Source organism: Cucurbita maxima, unplaced genomic scaffold (genome assembly GCF_002738345.1).
Source record: "Cucurbita maxima cultivar Rimu unplaced genomic scaffold, Cmax_1.0 Cma_Scf00024, whole genome shotgun sequence".
NCBI classification, from domain to species: Eukaryota; Viridiplantae; Streptophyta; class Magnoliopsida; order Cucurbitales; family Cucurbitaceae; genus Cucurbita; species Cucurbita maxima.
The window spans coordinates 2,032,470-2,051,751 of record NW_019272040.1 but is presented as its reverse complement, the minus strand read 5'-3'; the positions used below and the strand labels follow the sequence as shown (position 1 = coordinate 2,051,751).

The 19,282-nt window shown below is 35.2% G+C and overlaps 5 protein-coding genes and 1 long non-coding RNA gene across 10 annotated transcripts; 2 read left to right on the top strand and 4 right to left on the bottom strand.

Moving 5' to 3' along the window:
- Positions 1-874: 874 nt before the first annotated feature.
- LOC111497959 lies at positions 875-1,781 on the bottom strand. Its single transcript, XM_023148981.1, has 2 exons — positions 1,662-1,781; positions 875-1,582 (listed from the first exon to the last, which is right to left on the bottom strand). Exons 1-2 carry the CDS (start codon positions 1,667-1,669, stop codon positions 988-990), a joined length of 603 nt encoding a protein of 200 aa, XP_023004749.1. The 5' UTR covers positions 1,670-1,781; the 3' UTR covers positions 875-987.
- Positions 1,782-1,927: 146 nt separating this feature from the next.
- LOC111497957 (protein FAR1-RELATED SEQUENCE 6-like) lies at positions 1,928-4,909 on the top strand. 2 transcript variants are annotated; one of them, XM_023148980.1, is made up of 3 exons: positions 1,928-2,222; positions 2,527-2,939; positions 4,563-4,909. In XM_023148980.1, exons 1-3 carry the CDS (start codon positions 2,093-2,095, stop codon positions 4,767-4,769), a joined length of 750 nt encoding a protein of 249 aa, XP_023004748.1. In that variant the 5' UTR covers positions 1,928-2,092; the 3' UTR covers positions 4,770-4,909. The 2 variants fall into 2 exon arrangements, with proteins under 2 accessions (XP_023004748.1, XP_023004747.1); XM_023148979.1 differs by having other exon boundaries at positions 1,932-2,222; positions 2,518-2,939.
- A 2,803-nt stretch (positions 4,910-7,712) lies between these two features.
- On the top strand, positions 7,713-8,788 carry LOC111497704 (transcription factor MYB13-like). The gene is made up of 3 exons (XM_023148595.1): positions 7,713-7,845; positions 7,926-8,055; positions 8,338-8,788. Exons 1-3 carry the CDS (start codon positions 7,713-7,715, stop codon positions 8,786-8,788), a joined length of 714 nt encoding a protein of 237 aa, XP_023004363.1.
- A 668-nt stretch (positions 8,789-9,456) lies between these two features.
- On the bottom strand, positions 9,457-13,185 carry LOC111497707 (chromatin modification-related protein MEAF6-like). 3 transcript variants are annotated; one of them, XM_023148599.1, is made up of 7 exons: positions 13,076-13,185; positions 12,887-12,981; positions 11,369-11,469; positions 10,937-11,006; positions 10,199-10,226; positions 10,052-10,116; positions 9,457-9,858 (listed from the first exon to the last, which is right to left on the bottom strand). In XM_023148599.1, exons 1-7 carry the CDS (start codon positions 13,086-13,088, stop codon positions 9,763-9,765), a joined length of 468 nt encoding a protein of 155 aa, XP_023004367.1. In that variant the 5' UTR covers positions 13,089-13,185; the 3' UTR covers positions 9,457-9,762. The 3 variants fall into 3 exon arrangements, with proteins under 3 accessions (XP_023004367.1, XP_023004365.1, XP_023004366.1); XM_023148597.1 differs by having other exon boundaries at positions 9,457-9,860; positions 10,056-10,116; XM_023148598.1 differs by lacking the exon at positions 10,937-11,006 and having other exon boundaries at positions 9,457-9,860; positions 10,056-10,116.
- Positions 13,186-13,560: 375 nt separating this feature from the next.
- LOC111497709 lies at positions 13,561-13,870 on the bottom strand. Its single transcript, XR_002720654.1, has 2 exons — positions 13,770-13,870; positions 13,561-13,680 (listed from the first exon to the last, which is right to left on the bottom strand). It is a non-coding gene; the product is annotated as an uncharacterized LOC111497709 (long non-coding RNA).
- A 561-nt stretch (positions 13,871-14,431) lies between these two features.
- Positions 14,432-18,601, bottom strand: LOC111497703 (putative pentatricopeptide repeat-containing protein At3g23330). 2 transcript variants are annotated; one of them, XM_023148594.1, is made up of 5 exons: positions 18,512-18,601; positions 18,323-18,417; positions 16,393-16,438; positions 16,187-16,258; positions 14,432-16,070 (listed from the first exon to the last, which is right to left on the bottom strand). In XM_023148594.1, the coding sequence occupies exons 4-5, from the start codon at positions 16,192-16,194 to the stop codon at positions 14,453-14,455; spliced, it is 1,626 nt and encodes a 541-aa protein (XP_023004362.1). In that variant the 5' UTR covers positions 16,195-16,258; positions 16,393-16,438; positions 18,323-18,417; positions 18,512-18,601; the 3' UTR covers positions 14,432-14,452. The 2 variants fall into 2 exon arrangements, with proteins under 2 accessions (XP_023004362.1, XP_023004361.1); XM_023148593.1 differs by having other exon boundaries at positions 14,432-16,438.
- Between the last annotated feature and the right edge of the window lie 681 nt (positions 18,602-19,282).

The window sequence follows — 19,282 nt, the reverse complement described above, 5'->3', positions numbered from 1 at the left end:
TTAATTTTTTTAGGGTTCTAAAGTTTTTTTAGAGAAAAACAAATTAAGGAGTAAACTAGAAGGAAACTTCCAAGCCTTGTGATTATCACTCATATGAAAGGAAGGATTGGGAGATATATGATAGCTTCAAGCAAGGAACTACGGATGGATAGCTTTCTTGTTCATTCGGGAAGTTTTTAGGCTCTTCATTGTCATAATCCGCTTCCATCAACGACATCAATCAATGTCGGTTGATAGCTTGATCTTGATATCGATTTCAAAAACCCATCTAGAGGTTCTCCATTTTTCTTTGTTTCATCATGAACTTCTAGCTAATGAGCATACTGATTAGAAATCATTCTCGTGACAATGTACATACTCAAACTCGATTGAAATCCGTGTTAATATTTCGCTAAAGCCCCTAACTGAAGTTCTTAGGCTCTTCGTTGCCATAATCCGCTTCCATCAACAATATCAATCGGTGTCGATCGATAACGTGAAAACACTTCTTGACATTGAATTCAAAAATCCGTCTAGAGATTCTCTCCATTCTTCTTTGTTTCATCATGAACTTCTGGCCAATAAACATACCAATTAGAAATCATTCTCATAACAATGCACAACTCAAACCCCATTAGAAATCTATGCTAATATTTCGCCAAAGACCCTTAACTAAAGTTCTTAGGCTCTTCGTTGCTATAATCTACTTCCATCAACAATATCAATCGGTGTCGATTGATATCATGAAAACACTTCTTGATATCAAATTCAAAAACTCGTCTAGAGATTCTTCTCGCTCATTCGTGTTCATCATGAACTTCTAACTAATGAGTACACCGATCAAAAATCATTGCCGTGACAATGGTGAATCAAAATGATTACTAAATCCCACAAATTTAAAAGCCGATAAGTCAAGTAAATTAATCTTTGAGTTCATGAAGTCTTTAACATTGAGCCACTCAAATTGAGAACACCTAGCGTGTATATCATAATCATCATCATCATGAATCAATGCAGAAAAGCATAGATAGCAGTGGAAATATAGACCAAAAGAGCAGAGGAAACCAGAACAACAAGCGCGGCCACAGCATGAACAGCCGATTTACTCCCACAGGACAGCATCCCAAGGCGAATTTGAATGACATTCACCATCGACAGCATCAGGAACAAGCAGCCCATCATGGATCCAAGGGCGGAGGCCAACATCCCAAATCTGAGCACCTTCAAATTGATGTGTGCCCTAAACGCCTCATCCACATCCTTACTGTTCAAAAGGTTAATCGCAAGCTTCAATCCCTGCGCCACAAGAGACGAGAACAGAAAAAAGCTAAACGACACCACCTCAAACACCAGAAGCTTCCGAGCAACATCAATGCCGGCGTCGCAGACCGAGGAATTCTCGAGACTATGCTGCCCTGGCGTCGTCAAGGAAAGCCCTACAAACACCGCGATGGTGAAAAGCGAATTCACATTCACGAGTCCGTCGAGTGTCGTAACGTGGACGCTGGTGGTGGAGGAAGACGACGGCGAGGAGGCGGAGGCGATTCGGAATTCATCGCCTCTTCTCCGGCCATTCTGATTGTCTTTTGGATACGCCTCGGATCTGATCAGAAACAGAGGGAAATGAGATGAAAAAACGAAACGAAACGAAACGAAAAGAGAGAGAGATTGAGCTTACTTACTCTTCCATGGCGGACTCTGAGATGCGGTCGGAGAAGATTTTCCGGCGAGAAGGTTTGTTTTGGGGATTATTGGAAAACGCAAAAGAAAGAGATGCGTTTTGGAATCAGCTTTGTTTCAGAGGTTGCCGCTTTATTCTTATGATGTTTCTTGGTCCAAGAAAGGTCAAGTCAAGTCAACGCTAGTCGTGTGGGTCCTGGTTCTTTGCACGTTAAATTAATAAAAACATTTGAATTCTCCAAGTTTTAACGTAAAATCCGATTTCCTTTTCCAAAACGAAGAACAATTTCTTGATTCCACAAGAGAGAGCGTCCGCAATCCCTAATTTTATAACTTCAAGAACAGTTGAACATGATTTGTTGCTTTTACTTCACAATCAGTTCTCGCCGTCTAAAACTCATTCGACGGCCTCACAGTTCGTCGGCAAGATTCTATGCCGTCGCATCCCTTGATCGTTTCAATCAGTGAAGGGGAAGAGATTTCAGTCATACTCCCAAGTTTCTGTTCATTTCATCTTCGATTTGGATGCAAAGCGCTCTCGACGGATTCGGGATTTCGATTCAGTGAGTTCTCATAATCTGTTTCTAGGTTTCCGTTTCGTCTTTCTTCTGTTTTGTTTTACATTCTCTGGTTCTTCGCTGCTTGGATTCTGAAACGTTTGTAATTTTCAGAATATTTTGTTGTTCTTTGTTCCAAGTTCATGCCCTAAATTTGCTGCTAATGAATTTTCCCTGGAAGATTCTTGATCTTGTGCTACATTTTCGTTCTTTTACATAGTTGATTGATAGTTTTACTGCTATTTGGTTAGAAACTGGGCTGCCACTTTCTATATTGGTTATGTTAATGAATGTGTTGCAGTGAATTTAGACGACGAAACAGGGCGAGCACACGACTCTATTGAGATTAACGGAGATGCAGCTGAAGGAAATTTGATTTTGGAGCCATATGTTGGTATGGAGTTTGATTCTGAAGATGCTGCAAGAAAATTTTATGTTGAATATGCGAGACAGATGGGGTTTGTCGTGCGAATTATGCAGCGACGTTGTTCGGGAATTGATGGAAGAACGTTAGCCCAGAGGCTTGGATGTAATAAACAAGGTTTCTCTCCGAATCGAAGAGGGATTTATGGATCAGATAAGAAACCACGGCCTAGTTCACGAGAGGGCTGCAAGGCAACGATTTTGGTGAAAATGGAGAAGTCTGGAAAATGGATTGTTTCAAGAATTGTGAAGGATCACAATCATCCCTTAGTTGTTTGTTCTAATGGTTTCAGCTGCTCGGTGAGTTATTCTGATTCTAGTTTATTTTGTTTGTCCTTTTTTTTTTATGACTATAACTAGAATAAGCCACGGTAACTATAACAGCTCAAGCCTACTAGCCGATATTGTCCTCTTTGCCTTTAGGGTTTCCCTTCAAAGTTTTTAAAACAGGTATGCTTGGGAGAGGTTTACACACCCTTATAAAGAATGCTTTGTTCTCCTCCCCAACCAATGTGGGATTCCACAATCCACCCCATTCGGGACCTAGCATCCTTGCTGGCACATTGCCCGGTGTCTGGCTATGATACCATTTGTAACAGCCCAAGCCCACTGCTAGCAATATTGTCCTCTCCAATCATTGTATAATTATTAGGAAATCCGGGTTCCTATTAAAAGGATTTTGGCTCTAAGTTGTAGGATGAGTTTTCTCCGCCGTTCAACTATGCTTCGTAGTTGAAAAAGGGTTTATGTTGACTTAGATGCTGTGATACCATGCATTAAGTTCCTTTATTTCTCTGTTTGAATCTATACAAAACTTCTCTTGGTTCGGAAAAAATGTGTAACTTTTGCCTAAATCAATGAAAAATGCATGATTTCTTGGAAAGCATTTGGGAGAAACCTCTCTATTTAATGGAAGAGAATGAAGAAGAGTGATAGACTGCCTTATTAATGTGTACATTGGGAGATGGTTAGGGTCAGTCGAGTAAAGTCGTTACCAGGTTGGACCCTATGATAGTAACTGACCTTGGCATGGAACGCTGGTAGTGGCTAGAGCTATTTAGTGTAGGGTGTTACGCTGGTAGTGGCTGATAACATTTGAACACGGTAGAAGGTGGAGTAAATAGTGTAGGGGGTGTTACATAGTTCATGGATTAACACTTGTTTTTTATCTGCATTTGAGAAAATTTGGTATTGATTTTCATTGAAGCCAGTCCAAATGGATAGTTGCGTTGAGTGGAGAGATAGTGGTGAAAGGACAGAATTGGACTTTTGGCGGATAGAGGTTTTCACACCCTTATAAGAAATGCTTCATTTCCCTCTCCAATTGACGTGGGATCTCACAATTCACCTCTCTTGGAGGCCCAGTGTCCTCGTTGGCACCAAGCTCACCGCTAACAAATATTGTCTGCTTTGGCCTGTTACATATCGCCCTCAACCTCACGGTTTTAAAATGCATCTACTAGAGAGAGGTTCTCACACCCTTATAAGAAATGCTTCGTTCTCCTCTTCAACCCACATGGAATCTCACACATTTGGAGAATCCTAAGTGTGTATTGGCTATTGATCTTTGGGGTGCGACAAAGTTGATTGGACATAGCTAATTAAATTTGGGCAGGAGATTGGAGGATCTAAGTCTACTCTAATCTCAGGTATCACTCAAGAACGGTACAAAATATAGCTGAAGCTTATGATATTGGGAACTAAATCCTGTCATGGACTTTCAGATAGAAAAATGTAACCTAGATATTATTAGGTTAGATTAGATCTATTCTGTGTTCCATTTGAGGCTCATCTGATGGTTGCACTGTCTGTATTCTGTAGCATGTAGCAAATTGAATATATTTTCTCTACTTTTTAATCTTTGATGTTCTGGGTTTATTCAAATCTACGACGTATGAAGTGAATCGACATTGATACTTGTAGGGCGATAAAGATAAGAAGATCGAGGAACTTAAAATGGAGTTGGAGCATCAAGAGCAACAATGCGTAGCTTACCGGGAAAAGCTTTTCGATTTCATCTCAACGGTGGAGGAACAAACAGAAGAATTGTCTTCAAAAATACAAATGATCATCGGCAATGTAAGGCAAGTTGAATCTGGTACGCAAAAACATTATCCATTTCGACAATAGTAAATAAAACTTGAATATGCACAGAGTTGAAAATTTGAGTCTCAATGATGTTCTTGATTTAGTAATGTATAGCAGCCATTGATGCATTGATCTGAAGATGAGAGTATTGAAAGAATTTCGTAGCGTTTTCTGGTCTTGAATTTATGCTTTTTATTCTTCGAAGTTTGGTTGAAGTTTATAACTTTCCCTTTCGATCCGCTAAACCTTATTTTAGGACGAGAAAGAAAGGAAACCCTAACATGTAAAAAAGTAACTTTGTTAGTCGAGTTTGATCACCTAGATTATCATACAAAGATCGAATCTAATATTAAAAAGGTTATAAAAGATTTAGTCCACATAAAAGCATTTTATGGTTTAGGGTTTAGGAGTTGGACCATTTTGTGCCTCTTCTTACATTTCTTCGTTGTAATGAATCTTTTGTTCTTAGGCTGCGTCAACCGGTCTTTATTACCAATAAGAACTTTTATGATAATCTAATTTTAGTTCAATAAATGAAAGGAAAACGGTCCCTCTGGCTCGATCAGTCATTCTTTTTTAGTTCAACAATTATAGGGTGAGAAATTAAATCATAAACTTAATCTATTTTTCTTTATCTAACGAGAAAGTAATGAAAAAATGTCTATGTTTTCATTAGGCATGAACTGATCTATCACGTTAAATTTTAACGTTTATGATATATAGTAATTGAATCTTAATGGATGTCAATATAAACATAGCTCAACTGAAACTTATTCAACACGTTTTTATCTTTGAAGGTACCTATTATCGTTATAATAAACTAATTTCTATTGTTTTAACGTATAAATTTGTCAGAAAAAAGTTGGTAGGAAAAAAATAAAAACAAAGAAAGCCAAAATATGTAGGAGAGGAAGAGTGACTAAAGTATTGTTTGTTTGACCAATTGTAACCTAACTCGATTAATTTCAAAGCTTGTTGGTTGAGTTTAGTAGCCCATGACTTAGTTAGTTAACCTAATCATAAAATATATTTACTTTATTTTAGTTTGGCAAATATGTCTATCACTAATAAACTTCTATCAAAATCGAAACAAATTTTCTTATACATCAACATACTATCATACGTGAATGTATTATCCTTTCAAACTTTAAAGTACATCAACAAGCCATCACACACACAAGGTGAGGGAGAGATATCAACGATGGGTTAGAGAGAAATTGGGAGATATCGATGAAGGGGCGAGTGAGTCGAGAATGGTAGTCAGGGTTAGAATCGAGAACGTGGGGAAATAAATCGTTGACTGCAATCAGCGTCTAATGGATTGATGAACTTGTTAGTTTTTTTACATACTCGAACTGAAATCAAAATGTACCGTATTTCCCATATCTTTTAACTTGTGTCGTATCTGTCATTAATTTACACCAAATTACTATCGATACAATCGAAAAAAAAATCAAATTTTCATCGAGGATGAACGAGATTATCCCGTCAAAATCAAACTTTATGCACCACATAATTTCAAACCATGATAATTTATTCATGTTTTAGTTTAGAAATTTGACTCAATTGTATTGTGTAGGTTAGATCATCGCCAACGTCATTCACCATGCCTCCATGTCTCCACTAACTTACAATAACCTTCATATTTCTATTCATTTCTTTATATTTTTACAAACTTTTGACATTTCCCATTCATATAATTATATAATTGTAACTAACGCTAGTAATGATCCGTTATCTATCGTTGTCAGTCTCATAGTCTTAAAATGTATTTATTGGGTCTAGCTCTATTTCGACTAGTGCCTTATACCGTCCGATGATGGGCTCTGATACCATTTGAATAGTCCAAGCCCACCACTAGAAGATAGTGTCCGTTTTGGCCTATTACGTCTCACAGTTCTAAAACGCATCTACTAGGAAGAGGTTTCCACACCATTATAAGAAATACTTCGTTTCTCTTTAACTAACGTGAGATCTCTCGTCTTTAAACAACTTTTTAAAAAAATAAATATATATAAAAGGATAAAAGATGGAAAATATGACCTATGAAATTATATTTTAGGAGAGTAAAGTTAATGGGCAGCACGTATGGATTATATATTTATTTGTCATTAAAATATATTTATGAAACTATTACGAATTTAACCTTATAGAGACCACACTAAATGTTCTTGACTGTATTCAACTTAGTAATCCATTCCTTTCATCTTTTTGCATTAATAATTGATTTATATAATTGAAGTTTGATTTTATAATAATTAATTAATGATTTATTTAATCCTTCAGATTTATTTTTTTAAAAAAAACATTAATAAAATAGGAAAATTCAAACTTAAACAAATTTTTATAAAGATGGTACGTTGAATTTGCAGCTAACGTTTTACTTTTTCTCGACCGTATTTTTTTCTATTACAACAATGTCAAAAAGAGCAATATTCGCTTAATAAGAAGTAAGATTACATCATTTTTTTAATTGAAATAGTTAATATATTATGTATAATCGCTATCTAAGCACCCGAAGTTATGTCAACACAACCATTAATATTTAATAACGAAATTTATGATTTAACCTAATATATCCCTTCATACCTCGAGTCAAACGTAGGACCATACATCACGTTATCTTTTGATTAAAATAATCCTTATACTTGTAACAGTTCAAGCTCACGGCTAGCAGATCTTATTCTCTTTAAGCTTTCTCTTTCAGGGCACGTGTTGTCATACATAAGACAAGTCTTCCTAAAAAACAATATACACTAGCAGAGGGTTTTAGCTGAGATCAATAGACACAACTATTGACATTCAAGAACGAAATTTGTAATTTAACCTGATAGATCACGTAGGCTCTCGAGTTAAATGTAGGGTCGTTTTGATACACAAAAATATCCGTTATATTTGACTTTGTGTGACAAAAAAGGTAAGGAAAGATGGAAGCAAAAAGGGGTATTATAAATAGATAGAGATGAAGGGAAGAGGATGAAGAAAATGGGAAGGGCTCCATGCTGTGAGAAAGTGGGGCTGAAGAGAGGGCCATGGAGCCCTCAAGAAGACCAAATTCTCATCAAATTCATTCAACAAAATGGGCATTCCAATTGGAGGAAACTTCCCAAAAGAGCTGGTTTATATCTTATTTGCAAAACCCATCATGTAAATTCTCTTCTATTTGTATCTTATCGTTTGTTTTGTATCGTATTGTAGGACTGTTACGGTGCGGGAAAAGTTGCAGGCTTCGATGGATCAATTATCTAAGGCCAGACCTTAAACGAGGAGATTTCACTCGTGAAGAAGAGGAAACGATTATAACCTTGCATCAATTATTGGGAAACAGGTGCTTCTTGATCTTTTTCAAATGGGTATCCTCGAAATAGTTCGATTCTTGGGTTTGTTTTAGTTCAACGGATCGGAGGGTTCAAATCACTGAGCTCTTAGTTGAGAGTGATATTCTTTGACTAATTGAGCTATATTCAAGTTAATCGTTGTTTTGAAACTTTACTAAAAGTTTCATTTTTTATGGTACAAAAACAATATTGTTTGTTTAAATTATCAAGTATATCTATTACAAATTTGGTAATGGTATTATTTAGTTATGTAATTTCTTTGTATTATTTAGATGGTCGATGATTGCAGCAAAGTTACCTGGAAGAACAGATAACGAGATTAAAAATGTTTGGCACACTTCTTTGAAGAAGAGATTAAACCAAAACCAAACTCGAGAGGATCACACCGAGCTAAACAAGAATGACATCCCTTTTCGAGATCAACTACCATGTTCATTGGATATCAAATTGGACGGAGAGGAAAATGTGGATCGTTGTACTAAGAACAACGATGATGATAATGATACCAGACTCGAGGAGCTTGCTTTTACAAAAGATTTCTTAGAGAATTTATTTTCGGAAGAAGAAATTTGTCCAAACAATTGTGATATGATAAAAAATGATGATAAATCCCCCAAAGAAGTTGAAATTTCTTCGGATACAGTTGATATCATGGATTTTTGGAAAGGTATTTTTATGAACGATGGAGAGTTACCTGAGCTACAAGAAATTAATATAATATAAAAAAAAATTGGAAATTTAATGAATTTCCATATTAATTATCTGAATATTCTGTTCTAAGTTGTACACATTCCTAAATAATAAAATTATATATACATTATTTATTTTATTTCTATAAATGTTTTTTCTCTAACCATTCTCAAAAATAAATTTTAATTATTTTAAAAAAATTCAAAATATAAATAGATAAATAGAATTATACAAGCTAAAATTTTACTTTTATTAAAAATGAAGCGTGATTAATTTAGAGCAATCCTATGTTAAGTGATCTAAATTAAGTACCTAACATACCTATGGTAGGTGATCTCCTACACCGTGGTCATGTCGTGAGGATGGAAGAGTGCCAAAATCATTAAATAATGTGACAATGACATAAGTCCGATACCATTGATGTCCAATAGCTTTGATAGTCATGGCTGGATCTACTACTACCTCGTTTGTAATCAGGCATCTTGATCCAAATCTTAGGCAAAGGATGTTACCATTTTTAAACCAAAAGAACAAATACATCGAGATATCCCTAAAACTTAAAAAAAAAAAAAAAAAAAAAAAAAAAAAAAAAAAAAAAAAAAAAAAAAAAAAAAAAAAACTCATTAACAATAAAACTCAAGAAAACACCAAAATGAAGCATGGAGTCTAAGGTCACCATGCAACATAATAGTAACAAATAATGGACCAAATGGACAATTTAACATTTTGTTTAGCAATACTCCATAGGCAAAGCAGCATAGTTCCAATCATCAAACATTAGTAGTACTTCATGTTATCGACTTGAACTCTATTCACTTCATTTATAATATAAAACCATCTAACAAGTGTGGCCAAACACAGATATAAATAGCTATACCTCCCTCCGTTGGCCTCGGTGAGGACGGGTTGGTTACTTGGTGAACAAGAGGAGTCGGAGAGCTCGTTTTTCACCTCTGTAGATGATGACAAAGACACCATCAGAGGCTCGATTTACAGCATTCACAATGTCAAGTCCGGATCATCGTCATAGTCGAAATCTTGCTCGCTTGAATGTCGCATTCTCTTTGCATCCCTCGGGGTTGGTCTTCCCTTTTTTGGTTTCCCTCTGCATACCCAATGCATAAATTTTCACATAAACCAACCTTCAAAGCTCATTGTTCTAAAGTAAAATAGTTCAGGTTACAGATGTTATTTCTTTGTTCCTTTTTATATGAGGGTGTTTATTGTTAAATGGTGTTTCAAGTTACAGAAATTTAAAGCAACATCATCAAACGAAGGAAACAATTGGCAGAATACTAACTGTCCATTGGAATATATGCCTCCACCTTTAGATCTGCCAGGACCCAAGTCGGATCTCCCATCTTCAACATGGTTCACAAAAGAAGACTGTAAAATTTTAATTCCAAAAAAATAGAAGTATATATTCTTACTGATATCGCTCACCATCTCGTCCAGCTGCAAGCTCTTCAGCCTGAAAATTGAAGGGAAAAGAAAAAAGAAAATATGAAATCCGGGAGCAAACTAACAGTAGAAACTATGGCGAGAGGAAGAGAGGTTGGGACACAGTGTAGTAGAAAGATACGAGAAATGAGAAACTTTAGGACAGAAAAGGGCTAAAAGTACAAGATAACAAATTTTACATTTTCCAGATGGAAAACAAAGTATATTCTATAGCGTATACAGTGAAACTTCAATGCCATATCGTGCTCTTCTCGGCATTTTAACATCTCTTGGTATTGGAACAGCACCCTAAACCCTAAACAAGTTTTTAAAAGGAAAACAGACATAAAATAAGCAGGAAGGCTCTCAAGAGCAGCAGCATTACATAAAATCAACCTTAATCTTCTTACTTTTCTCACTGCAACCCACCTTCTCAATAATCAGCTTCCAAAACCCTTCCTTTCTAGGACTTCCCTCCCAAGGAAAAACTATGAAAAATGATTTCTCGTATAGCATAACTAAAAGTATTCTCGGGAAAAACTATGGCACCAAGGAGAAGTTCTTTGTCCTGTAAGTAGGAAGAATTTGATTGTAGTATCTAATGCAAGATACATAAGCATAGGAGAATCTCAACTTCTTTGCTCATTAAATGAAAAACTGTCCATGTGAGAGAGTACGACCAGAATAACCAGAAAAAACTTAAATTTCCAATTCCACCACAGGTTGAATCAAAGTACATACAGCAGGGGAGGTAACTGAAGACAACGAGAAGAGCCTATCGTCAAGCTGAAATTTCCTAGACCGCTTCAAACTGCATCCACAAGTATTTGGAAACTTTACTCCACTTTCATATTTTTAACAAAAATACAAGCCTTCCATTAAAATCAATAAAAGTACCCAAAATATGACCTAACAACAAAATAAAAGGGAAGGAAAAAAAAAAAAAAACTTTGTAAAAATACTGAACATTAAATGAACACCACCTCCAAAGATCTAAAGTGTAATATTCCCTAAATTATATTTTGATAGGAAAGAGAAAATTTCATTCATCCCATTAGTAAACGAAAATTCAATTAACATAAACCTCAGTGTGTTAAGAAGACAAGAAACACACAAGAATCAAGTAACTTTAAAGGAAATTTGCTGAGAAATAATATTATAGACACTCCATACAGAGCAGAATTCTTAGATGCAGACAGGAATCCTTCAAAACCTTTCAATACATTCCCACATTGGCTTGGATCCTGTAGGTAATTAGTCTCCATGTCATAGACCTGCATATTTTACAGAATATAAGTATTGACTTTACATGGAAGATAAACAAAAGAAGTTATCCTAAATGTTTTTTAAGAATACAACACTGTTGTTTTTTGCTAATGGGGCAAGCTATTGAAATTTAGCTACCCATGAAATAAAAAGTTAGGTTATTGTAACTTTACAAATATATCAACAAAAAGTTTCGGTTTCGTTCAATTCTCTTTCTTTTTTTTTTTTTTTTTTTTTTTTTTAATAAAGAAAATTACTTTCTGCTGGTGCAATAAGTTGTGAGAACGTTTCTTAAGATCTTTAATCTTCTTTGGTTTTTGATAGAAGATAAAGGTAGAACTCTCCTGCTGCTAATGGGAGTAAAGCTGAAAAATAAAGCTAGGTTGTTGCGGGTAAATGCAGTAAAAACTACTCTTTAGTGTACTTGGTTTGCCAAGGAATCTTTCAAGAACAATCATTAAATTCATGTAAAAGATATTATTCTCATAATGTAGTCAACCCCAGCTGCAGGGTTATGTTATAATTGTGTGGTTCTTATAGCTTTAATAGAGAGTTCCGATTTGTTGTTCTTAAGAGTTTCTTCTAAATTCTGCCATTAGCACTTCTTTTAGGTAGAGGGTCCACAGAAAAAGTCTCACTTTCTTCAAAGTTTTTCATTTCCATATCAAATTAGACTGCATTTCAGGTAGTTTGATGCTTGAGGACATAAAACCACATAACATTGACTGTTCTAACCACAACTAGTGTCAAACTGCAATCTTTTTCTTTCTAAAGGAAATTCCTCTCACTGATATGGCGACAAAGACAACCTATAAAACATGCAATAAACGAAAAATCCTTAAAGCCTAGAAATTTCATAAATAAAACTAAAATAAAATATTCTCATTCCATCTCAAGGAAATAAATAACTGATCTACAAAATTCACAATTAATATAGAAACCATAAACCAGTGTAATTCTGGAACCACAATCTAATTTGAGAAATTAGATAAATATACTGAAAGAGAAAGGATTAGAAAAAGGTTTAGAATTTGCTGAAGCATTTATAGTTCTAGGTCCAGTCATTACTAAAAGGAATTTGTCTTCGTTTTTCTAGCCCGTCCTTACTTCTAAGCACCATACAAATTAGTGAATTCTGTGGTGCATTGTCGCACTGAGATATGGAAATAGATCACCACTTTTCTCAGAAACTTTTAGCTCGCAAGAAGTTAATTTTTAATTATAACTTCTCTAAAGATCAAATGCGGATATCACGACCAAATCAATGCCTTCAATACACTTCTATAGTTTGACTCACAATCACTAATCAGACAGTGAATTTAGAACAAGTGACACAAGATTTCAAATAGCAAAAACGTAATAAGTGAAGAAACGTAGATAGATAGGCAAATAAAATAGAAAACAGAAAACAAAAAGCGTAAAAACCTGCTTCTCGATAGTCCGAAGCTCGTCGTGGAGTTTGGCTCTCCTGGTTAGAAGACCAGCGAGCATTGCGGACGGATTTGTGGCAGTCTTTTGACCTGAAACATAATCTTCCATAATCCAAGAGCGCGAAGAACAGAAGAATTCAAATTGAGAAGAAGAGAAAAAATCGAAGGGGAATGTAACGGTTACCTTCAGCTTCCATATTGTCGCGGGAAACCTAGAAGAACCCTAAGATAATTGGGGGAAATTTTGATGAACACGAGAATCTACCAAAATCTTATTTATTTGGGAATAAAACACATTACAAATTAATCTTTATTGCTTCTTTATTTATTTACCTTTTTTTTAAATTCTAAATTCAGAAATAAAAATATTTTCCTTTTTTTAATCCACATAAAATTACATTTTAATACATAATCATTTGTAAAATTTTAAATTTTTTAGTTGTTTTTTTCCTATTAAAAAATGCATTCATATCTTAAATATATATTAATAACAAAAATAATTATTCAAAATTTTGTTAAATTTTAAATTACACAAACCAAATTTACAATTTAACCTAAAATTGCCTCGAACATTCCCAAAATAATATTTCAATCGAGTCCTTTATACACTAATAAAATTTTAAAATACAACGAAAAAATATCCTAATTAATAATCCTCTATTTTTTTTTCTCACTAACTTTTACAATATTTTTTCATTTATCAAAAGTTTGGGCACCCCTTTCATTGAGGCTGCAACGAGCTATTCGACAAGCTGCCTCGATCTCGTCATGGATGTGAAACTTTGGAATCTGCAAATATTTTTGTGAACCAGTTATGAGAGGCTTTATTGTCCAAGATAAACATACATGGTAGAATTAAAATGGTAAATCAACCATACCTTCCAAAGAAGTTTGGGAACGTTTGAGTATTCAGAGTTGCAGATGTCACAATATGCTTGGAATCACGACGTTGGCAACCACCCTTTTCAAGATCCCGAAAAGATTCTATGTCACAAAAGGTTCTATATCACAATAAACTTTTACGTGACAACTTTATAAAATTTCTAATCATGAGTTATAGTAGGAAGAGATGAAGAGACTACTTTTAGACTTCGACTATGATGTGGTATTTTAAACATCCAATTACCTCTAATTTTAGTCGATCATGAAAGCTAAACAGGGTTCAAAACTATAACCTCAAATTAGGATTGGAAGGGAACTGGATTGTATCATACCAAGCCTACGAGAATGAATCTTTCCTTTACTGCAATGGTTTTCTTCGAGTCTGTTCAAGAATATACATCCGTGGGTATACCTGCAAAATGGCTTTCTCTACGGCCTACAAGATTAGCTTTGGTTTAGCTTCCAACTAAAGCTCAGGGAGTTCTTTCCCTGAGAGTGAGTGAACGATCTCATAGCCCTCCACCCGTAGTCCACAAAAGCGCTTAAGCCAAATCTGAAGCTAGAATAGAGGGAAAATAAATGATTCCAATAGCCAAGCCAATGTGGGGTCTATAACTACAATAAGAATACTCGTGATTCGGAAAGAGTAAGAGATTTAAAAGACCAAATACCCCAGTAATTAGATCCAATACTCTAAATCATCAGAAATAGGTTCATTCATTGTACTGAAAACATGATCTAAAACTTCATAAATCAACTTGGAACTTGGATGTGCTTTATCAGCAACATGAAAACAATGGGTCTTTGTATTAATGTTAATCCAACTACAACCAGGAGACTTCCTCAGACCTCTTTCCTTCATGGTGTGTCTAAGCTCAGCTACCAGATCCCATCTGCTAGCAGAAGCATACAAATTTGACAGTGAGATGAAATTAGAAGGATTTTCCGGTTCTAACTCAATAAGAGATCTGTAAGCCAATTCCAACATCTTGTAGTCCTTGTATCTTATAGAAGCAGAAACAAGGGCTCCCCAGACGCTGGGACCGGGTTCTAATGGCATTGTTTTGATAAAATTCAATGCTTGTTCGAGCTCGCCCATATTGCCCAACATGTCAACTATAACAGCACAGATCTCGGCAGTTGGTTCGACTCTATAGTCCTGAACTGCAGTGCTGTATAATTGGAGACCTTCCTTTATTAAACCAGACCGACTACAAGCGGATAAAACTCCGACTACAGCTATCTGATCTGGCTTGATACCGAGCTTGATCATATCGTTATACAACCTTATGGATTCCTTGCCCTGTCCGTGTAACCCATAAGCAGAAATTAATGTAGTCCAAGAGATTGTATCTTTATGAAAGGAATCAGATTCAAACACTTTTCTTGCCTTCTCCAAGCTACCACATTTTGAATACATATCAATTAGAGCATTACACAAAGATGCATCATCATTGAATCCTTTTCTGATGGCAAAACCATGGATTTGTTTTCCATTCATTAATCCAGCAAGTGAATTACAAGCCGGGAGAAGACTAATAAGGGATATTCTATTTGGTAATATCCCATCTCTCATCTGCATTTCCTGGAAAAGAATCAATGCCTTATCTGGATCTTTATTTTGTACATAACCTCTTACCATTGCTGTCCAAACATAAATATTTCTACGCTTGATTTGGTCAAATACATGCCTAGAAGCAGTGATCTTATTGTCCCTCGAGTACATATCAATCAAGCCGCAACCGAGATGAACATTTGAACCAAAATCAAGATCCAATTCGTTCTTCACTATATAACAATGGAGCTCTTTCCCATAATTCAATTTCCCAATGGGATTGCCACACAAAGGCAGAAGACTCGAAATAGTAAACGCATCGGGTTTTACTCCATCTATCTGCATGCTTCTAACAACAATGTCCCACGCTTCTTTAACATAGAAACAATCATTAGAACTTGCATAGCCAGCCAACAGGACATTCCATGAACCAGAATTTCTTTCTGGCATTTCATCAAATAGCTTTAAGGATTCTTTGCACTCCCCATACTTGAAATACATAGATATGAGGGAATTAGCAACAACAATGTCAAATATGAACCCAAGTCGAACAATCTTCCCATGAATCGATTTCCCGACAGTCACATTCCTAAGCTCGCTGGATGCTTTTGCCAATGTGGATAGTGTAAAGTCATCCGGCACTATGTCGCATTGCTGCATTTCATTAAAACGATGAAATGCCCCATGGAACACACAATTCTTAACATACCCATTAATCAAGGAGTTCCATATGCAAACAGTCCTAGTTGAAACCAAGTCAAATATGAGAGTTGACTCATTAAGGTCACCACAAGTTGAGTACGCAGAGATAAGTTTAGTTATCAAGAAATTATTTTGTTCCAACCCATGAGTAATAACCTGAGCATGAGATTCGCGGATGAACTTCTGAGATTGTTGATTGACGGCGTGCTGAAGAATATGGAGGAGACGCTGAGATGGATAAAGATCACGCCCGAAAAGAGTAGAGTAGCAATGTGAGATGAATAAGCCACAAGGCTTAGGCACAAAAACAAGGTTCATCAAGCAGAAACCAATCGAACCCACCTCTCACAAATTATATTCACAAACACTTCAATGACAACGAGAGATGTCCTTGCTGGTGCTTGTTTCCTGGAAAAGAAAAGGAAGAACAAGAACTGATATTATAAAAATTACACTTTTTAAATAAGAAATTATTAAAATTGTACTTCCCCTCACTATTAGATCATACCAACCCTTTGAACATTTGAGAGAGAGCATAAATAGAAGTATCCAAGTTATCGACATTTCTTTTATCTCATCAACATGAAAACTTCTCGTGTTACCAAGAAAATAATTCTTGATAGAGTGAAATTTAATCATCCACCTCTTTTGACTTCCAATTTTGAAGGGTTTCCTTGATCATGATATTGAGAGGTTATAACTTCTTTCTTGTCTTTACTTCAATTAATCTTTCCTTCCCATTGTTATAAAAACCATCTCTAAAGATAAAGATGGCACATAACTAGCATGATGGAGATGGTTTCACAAGTATAAAAGACGGTTGGCAAATATTGTCATCAATATGACCAGATGTTGCTTTTATCTTTTGCATAAATTGACAACCACACAGGGGCAAAGCCAGAAATTTTCGTAGCGAGGGACAAAATTTTACATTTTAGCTTCTTATATATGTAATATTAAATTTGGAAATATTATCTCAACCTCTTAATATTGCTTAATATAAAACAAGCCAAGAGGAGTTCAATAGCCCCCTCCTTCCTTCTTCACTCTGCCCTTGACCACATACCCGGTATAGTCTGGGTTTGTTTTGGTTCATCAATGTGGTTCCATTTCTTCTAAACCAAGTCAAGTTAATTTCCTTTTAATTTCAAGTTATTCTCATATTTCACACATTTTACTTTGGCAACACAAACTTCTTATTCATTTCCAACAACATGCATTCTAGTACAAACTAGTCCTAATTCAGTGAAGTTTTCAACTCTGGATCAAGTACACATCACTACTTTTACCATATAAGTAAGAAATCAGTTCTTCAATGGCCATAAATGTAATTTAGCAAGAGAGAATCACAACAATCCAGCAAGATACACAGATAAACACAATACACCAACATTCACCAGCTCAAACAACCAATAATAAGCGAGAAAGAAAAAAGTAAGACGCGAACACAAAGCAGTAACTCACCGGAGAAGAAGATACAGAGAGGGCGATGAACTAATCCAATGGGTTTCTCACCAAGTGTTTTCTCGAAACGATTGAAATTCATAAGGATTGCAATTTGCTTGCGTTATATCAACCGGTTGGACCGGTCCAATTCGTTCTTTATTACGGTCGGTTTTGTTGTCTCGTTGGGAGAACGTTTTTTTTAAGATCTTTAATATTCTTGGGTTTTTTATAGAAGATAAAGGTAGAACTCTCCTGCTGCTAATGGGAGTAAGGCTGAAAAACAAAGCTAGGTTATTGCAGGTAAATGCAGTAAAAACTACTCTTTAGTGTAGTTGGTTTGCCAAGGAATCTTTCAAGAACAATCATTAAATTCATGTAAAGATTATTATACTCATAATGTAGTCAACTCCAGCAGGAGGGTTATGTTGTAATTGTTTGGTAATTAGTCTTTGCATTTGTCATCAGTTGTTACTGTAAGGGGTTCTTGTATGCTTAAATAGAGAGTTCCGATTTGTTGTTGTTAAGGAGTTTCTTCTGAATTCTATCATTAGCACTTCTTTGAGGTAGAGGATCCACAGAAAAAGTCTCATTTTCTTCGAAGTTTTTCATTTCCATATCAAATTATACTGCATTTCAGTTAGTTTGATGCTTGAGGACATAAAACCACATATCATTGTACTGTTCAAACTATAACTAGTATGAAACTGCAATCGTTTTCTCTCTAAAGGAAATGCAAAAACGTAGATACAAGAACAAAAGTGAGACATTGAATTTAGAACAAGAGACAGAAGATTTCAAAAAGCAAGAAACGTAGATAAGTAAACAGAAAACAAAATTCCTACAAACCTGCTTCTCGATCGTCCGAAGTTCGTCGTGGAGTTTTGCTTTCCTGGTTAGAAGACCGGCGAGCATTGCGGACGGATTTGTGGCAGTGTTTTGACCTGAAACATAATTTTCCATAATCCAAGAGCGCGAAGAACAGAAGAATTCAAATTGAGAAGAAGAGAAAAAACCGAAGGGGAATGCAACGGTTACCTTCAGCTTAAATATTGTCGCGGGAAACCTAGAAGAAGCCCTAAGATAATTGGGGGTAATTTTGAAGAACACCAGGAATCTACCAAAATCTTATTTATTTTGGAATATTACACATTACAAATTAATCTTTATTGCTCCTTTATTTATTTACCTTTTATTCCTATTCTTATTCAAATTTTTATTTTGTAATTTTAATATATATTTCAAAAAAATTACTCTTTAAATAATTTAAAAAATTATATTTTAAGAGTTATTAGATGTGATAGACGAACACAACTCTCCACAATGGTATGATATTGTCCACTTTGAGCATAAGCTCTCATGGCTTTGCTTTGGGCTTCCCAAAAGGCCTCACACCAATGGAGAGTGTATTNTTAGATTATAAACTCATGACCATTCCCTAAATTAACCGATGTGGGACTTTCATCATCCAACACCTCTATGAGAGCTTATGCTCAAAGTGGACAATATCATACCATTGTGGAGAGTCGTGTTCGTCTATCAAGATGAATAATAAATAATAATTAAAATTATATATATAACATTTTAAAATTAACTAGGAGAACTCACGAACCAATCATTTTATAAAGTTTTCATTTATTCCAACTCAAATAAGGTCTGTAACCTAGTTTGGTTGATCGAGATTTTTTGGGTCATTTTATATATATATATATATATATATATATATTTTATAGTTTTACCAAAAATTTCAAAATTTAAGCTAAATAAAATTGTTTTTATTTTAGCAACAAATTTATGTGTATTTTATTT